General features: G+C 39.3%; 1 protein-coding gene across 1 annotated transcript; it reads left to right on the top strand.

Annotated features, from left to right (window-relative positions):
- Nucleotides 1-5,803: 5,803 nt before the first annotated feature.
- LOC311059660 (uncharacterized protein) lies at nucleotides 5,804-8,745 on the top strand. Its single transcript, XM_084077675.1, has 4 exons — nucleotides 5,804-5,966; nucleotides 7,695-7,802; nucleotides 7,978-8,118; nucleotides 8,282-8,745. The coding sequence occupies exons 1-4, from the start codon at nucleotides 5,820-5,822 to the stop codon at nucleotides 8,450-8,452; spliced, it is 567 nt and encodes a 188-aa protein (XP_083933801.1). The 5' UTR covers nucleotides 5,804-5,819; the 3' UTR covers nucleotides 8,453-8,745.
- Nucleotides 8,746-9,552: the final 807 nt, after the last annotated feature.

The raw sequence follows: 9,552 nt of genomic DNA, 5'->3' as shown, positions 1-9,552 counted from the left end.
CCCTACAACAGCACAGGTTTTTAAAGTGGGGGCTGCGGACCACCAGCAGAGCCAATTCTAAAGCAGAGGAAGAATAAAAACAAAATAAATAAATAATGTGTGTGTGTGTGTGTGTGTGTGTGTGTGTGTGTGTGTGTGTGTGTGTGTGTGTGTGTGTGTGTGTGTGTGTGTGTGTGTGTGTGTGTGTGTGTGTGTGTGTGTGTGTGTGTGTGTGTGTAATTGACCCCCCACTGACCCCACCCTGACCACACCCCAACTATGTATGACTGCATCTATGCTTTGGAAAACAGTCAGCAGTGATGTGCAATGTGCTAAACATGCCAGACATCCGGTATGGTCTTTAAATAAGCACGCAATAGTCATGGCAATGCAATGACCTGGGTTGATGCACTGTGTTCTGTCTGATATGCAGGAATTATACTGCTACATGCTGTTCAGAATTTGAATGTGTTACGTTTTTTCCATGGCCACGGCCCAGGGTTACTATCTCTATGGGGGCTTGTATCATGGGTGGACAGGAAAAGGAGTACAGAGGTCTGGTCGAAGGTTGACACAAGAAGAACCACCTCCAACTGAGAGCATTTCCAAGACCAATGAAATGGTGGTGAACTTTTGGAAGGCCAGGCCTCTCCTGCTGCCGGTGACTGGGTTTATATCTGGACCGGACACTGAACACCGATGCTCTCTACAGGAAGGGACAGGAGATGGCTCCATTTGGTGGTGGCCTGTCTATGGGCCTTCAGGGTCAGGTGACAGTTTACTATTTGTCCCCTGACAGACCCTATTAGTAATACGTTTTTTTTTTCTCTCCATGCACGTCTCCACAACTCATCTTTAAGACAACAAATGCCAACAACATGGGTTTAACCTCATCCTCATGCCGAGCCATTGTTCTGAATGAGCTAACAACACAAGGCAGCCAAACAGTGTTTCAAAGCGGGTCAGCGACAGGGCCACAGAGCGGGGCCTCAGCAGTGAATAATGACCTCCTTTCATGTCCTTGTTTGATTGGAGATTAGACCAGTGTGGATTTCAGGGATCAGATTTGGTGCCTTCACTTCACAGCCTACCAAGCATGGCCAGATGTGACAAATTTACAATGACTGACCAGGAGCCCTGGTGTCAGAGCATGGAGAGGAACTGATCTGCTACAATAGCCGGGCAGGTTACAAGATTTGCTCCATGTTGTTCACTTTAAATTGATAGTATTATGGGGCATTTGACAATGTTTCCAATTTACTCAGAGTGAGACAAACTCATGGATGCCAAACTATATTGTTAGGATTTTGTATGTACTTGTGAAAATGTTTTTTAAATACATAAATAAAATACTAGCTCTAATGAGTAGCATTAAATCCTCTGCTTTGGAGGTCTATTTCCCCCAAAATAGAACTTTCCCTTTAAATCTCACTGCAATATAATTTTGAGGTGAGAGGATTCAACTGACAAATTGAGATGGAGTGGATGGATACTGTATGTGAAGAAACTTACATAATGAGAACACCCTATAGTGACTAGAGGACATTTAAGGAATAATATAGGGGACTAGGCTCTGGTTCCCTAATTTCCTTAAATTTGCCAAAGACACCAGGGGCTATAGACCAATTATTTGTTTACTAACATTGAGACTGGACGCACAGGTGATTGTTTCACGCAATCAATTTCCAACCTGTTGTTTCGGGGTACGCTGGACCTGACAGAATGGGTTTCATTGACCGCATACTGGTTGCACGCATACTGGTTCTTATCAGTGTGACGTCGTCTGTTAAGGGGTCTATAGGCGCTGGTTTGCTCTCTATTGTAAAATGTTTGTAGAATTTGTGGTATCAAAGTAGGCCTAATTCAGTTGATTAAAATATATACCATGTGTCCAGTGAGCAAACTAAAATCATCCTTTTTGACACAATTCCTTGTGCTTTATTATAACTTTGAGGTTGAGGAGCTGGGTGGACATTTATTAACCTGAGCAGTGCGTAGGTGTTGTTTAGTTTGCAAGACCTGTGCTCCATTTTAAGGGGCCACAAGATGGCATTCTTCTACAAGTCAGTGCTACTGCTAACCCTAGTCTCTAGTCTCTTCACTATTCAACACAATGGTTCAGTTTTTGAACAGACAACGATTCTCAACAACAATTCTGAACAGAAACCTAGCAGTAGCAGTATGATTCCAGCATAGACATTGAACAATCAGACAGAACACTGCGTATCAACCAAGATCAGTGCGTTACCATGACTATTTCCATGATTATTTCTTAAAGCAGTGGTTCTCAACCTGTGGGTCGGGGTCCCCACATGATTTTTGACAGTGAACTGACAATTTAAGGAATTTTAAGACCTTTATTAATGCCTAAAAAAAATATCTAACATAATCAACATAACTATACTATAAACATCAGGTCAAACATTGGCCAAATTGTCAAATATTATAAGAAACAGGCAAAAAAATGTGAACGCCTCGCAAAACGAGGCGTTGTGAGCTTGTAGATCTGCTATTTTCACAATATTTATCAGTGGAACCGAAGGGGGGGGGGGGGTTCACAGCCTGAAAAGGTTGAGAACCACTGTCTTAAAGGACCATACCAGGTGTCTGGTATGTTCAGCCCATTGTCTGAATCATGGAATACTTACCATCACTGCTGACCATTTTCCAATGCATAGACGACGAGTCATTCACAGTGTCGGGGGGTGTGGTCAGGGTGGAGTCAGCATGGGGTCAAGGAAGGAAGATGTCAGAAGGAGGAAAAGGTTGTTGGTGGTAAGGTGGGGGCTATAAAGATGCATGGCTGCAGAAACATTAAAAAAAGATTTTCCCTGTGAAATTTTAGGTTATGGATGATTTCTTGCATAATAATCCCATAATACAGTAAATCCTAATCTTTGCACCAAAGATTCATATGTCAGAGTCAGAGAGTCTGGTTTAGGCCAGTAACTGTAAATAGATAGGAGACGGTTCAGCTGAAATTCATCAGTGCACATCACTGAACTATGGATGCGTCACTGATGAAATCATCTGCACAAATATGAACTCCTTTCAGTTCCAGTTTGGTCTTAAGTTAACACTTCACTTCAAGTTTTTCTTTTTGTACATCTCCCAAGAATCATTTTAGGGAATTTTAAACATATATACTAGACTGATGCCCATTAGGAACGATGGCTTTTGGGAATGCATGCCCCTCCATTAATGCAATAGGGCATAGCAGTGGCGTCCATTTTGTGGTGACAGATAGAAAAGGCATTCATTTTTCCTATAGAGATTTCTGCAAATATTTATGTACATTATTTTAAGCCTGGAACCATTTTATTGTGTCCAAAAAATATTTGAATATTTAATTATATGATATACTATATTTAGTAAATATTTGCAGCTCTCAAAAAAAATGGACTCAGAATCAAATGTTTTATGGTCATGATTCACCAGGATCCTGGATGGCTTGGTTCCAGGCTTAAAATAATTTAGATAAATATTTTCGGAAATCTCTATTCTCTATGGGAACAATGAATGGGCTTTCAATCCGTGACACCACAAAATGGCCTCAGGAATGATGCAAGTCAGGAATTCTTTATTTTGAAGTTCTATAAATAAAAGCAATCCCTCCAAAGTCTTTGAATAGGGGTCAAATGTCATGCATGTGTCAGCAGAAAATTGCATCATTAGCCACCTTCCCCTTTTTCTGGGGAAAGACACATGCGTATTGCGTATGTCTTTCCTTCCTTTCATATGACATACATGCATCCTGCTCCAATTGTACCCCCCCCCCCCCCCACACACACACACACACACACAATTTGCCCCTGTTCAGAGAACATGCCCCAAGTCATCATCATTTCTGTGTAATTTGTTCTTCTAGCGAGCGACTCATATTAAAAATGTACATGTCACAGCATTCATCAACGCAGGAATTTCACTTTCATTTTTGGTATTAAACGAAACAGGAAAACAGTGGTATTGCCTAAGAGTTACACTGCCAATTAATTGACAAATGAGAGATAGGACTCACATTTACATAAAATAATATATGCCAATGGGGTGATTTTTTTCTCTCTTGTGAATTGTTTTAAAATTCAAGTCCCAATAAAGAATTTAATATATTTACTTCTTCAATATTTTGAATGGTCATTCAGTCTTCTTCTTTTCTTTTTTCCCCTTTTTTTAAAGAGATGTGATATTCCTTTATTATTTGCGTACTGATGCTGTGTAATGTTTGTGGATATCCCATTATCCTGTCTATAGGGCCATGAGCAAAATGTGTAACTGCTGTCAGTGCCAAAATAAGATGAGTAACCTCGGCAAGAATGTGAGAGGGTAAAGGACAGGAGGTTAGTATTCTTGCACTCTCATATTGACACTTCTATTGAAGTGTGACAATGATGGGAAATCCCAAAATATCTCCATGGACTTGGAGAGGTAGACTATATATATGCCTTTAAGTGTAAGCCTTAATTCATAGACACTGTTCACTTGAGTTGAGTTCAATATTTGAAATACTTTCCTTGAGGAGTGGCTTACTACAATGAACATTTTGATTGGTAAGTGGAGCAGTAACTGTTGTCTGTGTACATGCCTACATCCCCGTTCAGTGGCCCACTATAGGAGCGACACACTGGAGGAGGAGGTCTGAAGGGGGAGGTAGGCCCACACGCATTAGACTGCACAATTCTAGCCTACTCATGTACTGAGCAGTTCATGTCAACGTTTGGTAGGTGATTTACTGATTTTTTAAATTAGTTTTTTAAGTTATGATTTTTAATTTAGGGAACATCAGCAGCTTATATTCCAGCTATTTATCTCTGGCTAATGATGCACTTGTAATGAAGTTTAGATTGTGAGTCTAAATTATGAGTAGAGAGACTAGTGGATCAAATGTAACGTTTACTGTTGCTAAAACTGTTAATCATTTTTGCTATGTTTAACCAGGACGTTTCATATTTCTGTAACTATTCTCAACTACTAGGACGCCCATAAATCTATTTTAGCCTAAGGGGGGCAAGCCTAGTAGGTTACTGAGGTCAGTCAGCACAGCAGCACATAGAGGCGTTGTGACTGCTGATGAGACTGGTCGTATTGTTCCTTCAAAGCAATGGTGTAAAGTAACTAAGTACATTTACTCAAGTACTGTAGCCTACTTAAGTACAATTTTGAGGTATTTTTACTTTAGTGGAGTATTTCCAATTTTCAGTAGGCCTACTTTTACTTCTAGGCTACTCCTCTACATCTCAGAGGCAAATATTGTACTTTTACTCCACTACATATTATTTGACAACTTTAGTTACTAGTTACTTTGTAGCCCTGGTCCAGGTTCTCGCTATGGACCAGGGCTAGGTACTTTGAAGTTTTTGATTATTATTACAAAACATACATTACCCACTTCAGCCTTATATATACGTTTCGTTTTCGGCCATTTGAAAATAGCTGCTCTACAAGTTCACAATGCCTCACGATGCAATTTTCAAAAGATTGTAATACTTTTTATACATTTGAAAACTTGTGAAATGGGACATTCAGCATAATGAGTAGGCTACACTACTTTCTACTTAATTGGTACTTTAAGTACATTTTGATACCAATACTTTTGTACTTTTACTTGTAACAGTCAGAGCATGTCTACATTGCAGTATTGATACGTTTTACTTAAGTAAAAAATGTGAGTACTTTTTCTACCACTGCCTTCAAGGGAGACTCTCATCTTCTGCCAGCCAATGAGCGCTGTGTTGGATTGTTATCGCTGTGGTGACTAGACGGTCTCTGCACGGTCGGTACTGAGTCTGACTCTCTGACACACAGATTTCTTGTCTCTTGCAGTGATCGTCATTTCGTGCAACATGGCCACCTTCGCCCGGAGCGCACCTGTCCTGGAGCTGAAAGACACAGAACATGCATCACGTGCCGCGGAGCATGCACTGAGTTTAACGCACAAGATCCTGGAAGACATTCCCGAGACGCACAAGTCCTGCATAACCCACCCGGATGTAAGCAGCAATGCATTGTTTTCTCCTCTTCTTGTATATATATATTTTTTTAAGTTAAACTGGTTGTTGTGGGCAATCTATCTATTTTTTAGACTGAACTGTCCATTCTCATGCATCAAGAGATGCATGAGAATCTGGTCCAGAGCGTTAGCGAGTTCTCCCTAACGCTCTGCCAGGCGCGCTGCTATTCTCATAGACCGAAAATTCCACTACCGAGCAAGGTCTCCAACTTTAGTAAATATAAACATTTTCTTTTTAGTTATTCACCAAAACAAAGACAGTTTTGTGTTGTTGAAAGTCTATTATTCAGGGTGGGAAGCCTCTCAGCACCCCAACTTTTCTGTATAATACGCTTTCTAGGCAGAAAATAAAATATGTCCGCCAGACGGAAATTATTGTATTTACTCTACTGCGCCCTCTACAGATCTGGTTAATATAAATTACCATTGACCAGATCTGTAGAGGGCGCAGGGAATAAATAAAACAATGTCCATCTGGCGGACATATTTTATTTTCTGCCCAAAAAGTGTATTATACAGAGAAGGTGGGGTGCTGAGAGGCTTCCCACCCTGGAGTATAGACTTTCAACAACACAAAACAGATTTTATTTTGGTAAGAAGCGAAATAGTTATGTTTATTTTTTTACTAAAGACGGAGAATGTTCGGTCTATGGGCAGAGCAGCACGCCTGACAGGGCGTTAGAGATAACTCACTAACGCTTTGGACCAAGGCTATGTTTTCCTCCTCTTCTTGTATATATTGTTTAAGTTAACCTGGTTTAGACTGACCTGTCCATTCTCAGCATAAAGAGATGAGACGAGAAGCTCCCTGGATCTAAATGTGCTGCGCAGTTATAACTGCGACGGTTATTATGTAACACAGTCTATTTACGTGGTTGCCTAGGCTATATTGTAGCGTTTTTTTTAATGTTTTCATTTTTGTATTTCAGGAAAGCAATTAGTGATATGTTTTGAAATGCATGAGGCTAGGCTACAATAATATGGCCCTTGTTATGATGACGCTATTATCTGCCTATCACCCAAATTGTGATCACATGATTTCTCTGCAGCACAGCCTCTGGAAACACATTGTCTTGGATAATTATCTAAAATGTGCCTTAAAAATAAGACGTCGTAAGGGATGCAAGCAGCCTAGTAGGCTTTAACAATGTAGTGTTAGTGTAGTAGGCTAGCCCACTGGCTACAATTACATGTCAAAAAGGTTCGGCAACCTTTTTGACATGAAGTGCCATGTTTTCATCTTCAGTGTGCCATATCAACATTTGTCATAATTAAACACAAGTTTAATTATGACACCACATCAACATTTTATATTACCAACTGATTTTGATTGTCCATAGGCTATACATAACCTTTATTTTAGTTTCTTCTTTAGAAAGATCAGGATGTAATGATCATTAAACAGTTTGAATGAATGTAGGATTATGTGCAGGATGTAATTTGTATATGGATGTGAGTGGACTTTTATTAATTTAACTGACTAAGCTTTTTTTTATATATCTAATTTAACATGAAAAAAACTCTCTCTCACATGTATGCCAGTGTTGATCACCCTCCCCTGTGCCAATGATGGCACCCGTGCCTAAGGTTGCCTACCCCTGTGTTATACTTTACTGATTTGTTGGTGTTGTAGGCTATAGGCTACAGGTTACTGTAACTATATGGCCTATAATTACATAAGCTTTAATTCCAATTCCATCTATTACAGACTTTTGACCTCAACTCAACTGAAAATAGTAATTTGGCGGGTATGGCAGGAACTATTGGAATCCCATCCGCTCCGGTACTCAAAGCCCTAACACAGGACTTTACTATGGTGAGTATCTGAAGAATAGATTAATTTACTCCAATAATAAAGCACATTTTTTCAGTTTTTCTTTTTTCTTATTCTGGCCTGGACTCCCTTGAAAAAGAGATGTTTCACTGGAATAAAAGTGGAAAAACAATAATAATGTAATAACAAAATAATGAATTAAAATGGCTCTTTTTAGGAGATGAGTCTGAAAAGGATGTCTGAGGGTCTTCAGCTGCACCAAGCATTACTGAATGAAGTCTTTCCTCGGCTGAACAGGAATGAGCGAGTGGATGGCCTATTGGCTGACATCAGAGACCTTCTCACTCAGATCCACACGGTAACAGATGTTTATTGTTTTTCAAAATGTTAATTTATTAAAAAAGAAAAAAGTAAAAGAAAAACAGCTGAATTATATGAAACCAAGCCAAACTGGGTTTCAAGAGGGCACATTGGTAACAACACTTTGGTGACACGCTGTTTTCTTTGTGTGTACCTGGCAGATGGTGAAGCCCCATGTTCAGCCCACTCTGAAGTTAAGTCTCCCTGGGGAATACGAGGTCCAGGTGGCCACACACCTCGCCCTGGTGCAGCTTCGGTCCTTTGGGTGTGATATGGTGCGCAGCCTGCGCAGTATCATCCCTGAAAACGAGGAGATGGACTGTTGTTATTAGGGAATGTTCCCATACCCCGAGTGCTTTTGGCTCATGTCCAAAACGTGTCACATTTCGCCATATTTTAGCATGGCATTTATTTATTGAAAAATGTATTTATGAAATCCTATTTATTATTTTAGTACATGTATTTATATTTATTTTAAATATATATTGTTATTTATTAGAAAGATACTTTTGTAATAAAGCTGGACTTACAGGCAAAGTGATGCCCTGAAGTAGCATTAATAGTAGGCTAGGATTGACATGTATTGCCAATTTAACCCTAATGTGTAACGGGTATGTATCCAACACAGTAGGGAGAATTGTTTAACAGAAATGTCAATTTTTTTATTTATTATTTATTTATTGTATAGAAAGTGTAATGATTGAATCAATCAAGAGTAATTGAAAGTGAAATAACTACATTTTTTTTATAATTATGTGTGAAATTTTTATGATCAACTGTCGAATAAATATATTTTTTATCACAAAACGTGGTTACATTTTTTCAAACTGAGATAATACAAAATGATAGAAAAGGGCTGCAAATTGCTGTTCTTTTACCAATCAATATTTTATTTATTTATTGGATAGTACAGTGAAGAGTGACAGGAAACAGGGAGAGAGAGAGACACGCAGCAAAGGCAGTCGAGCTTGGGAATCGAACCCACAACTCGCTGTCAGGCTGCATTAGAGCCTAAATGTGGTATGCGCCTTAACCACTAGACCATTGGCACCCCTACCACTCAATATTGTAATTACAATTTGATTTTGGATAAGATTGAGTACACTGTATGTACCAAAGTCACAACATTTTAAGTAGAAATATCATTTAATTGCTGCAGAAACATTTGATGTGGTGTGTAGGTACAGGACTATCGACCACATAATTACAATGTCCCAGGTTTTGTTTGTGGTTGGAGATCTGTATTGCATGTCTTCCTTTCTCTGCACTCAGTTTCCCATAAAAATCACATGTCTAAATGTAGCAACAAAAAAAGGCCAGAAAATACATTACAATTCTAGACCAAAACACAGACAATGGAATTCAGAAGTAAAATATAGGCTCTTGCGTCATAATCGGGCACTTATTTTTACCTCATCACCAGACAATGATT

Source organism: Gymnoscopelus microlampas (assembly GCF_963454915.1).
Source record: "Gymnoscopelus microlampas genome assembly, chromosome: 14".
Classification (NCBI taxonomy): domain Eukaryota; kingdom Metazoa; phylum Chordata; class Actinopteri; order Myctophiformes; family Myctophidae; genus Gymnoscopelus; species Gymnoscopelus microlampas.
This window is presented reverse-complemented; position numbering and strand designations above follow the sequence as displayed.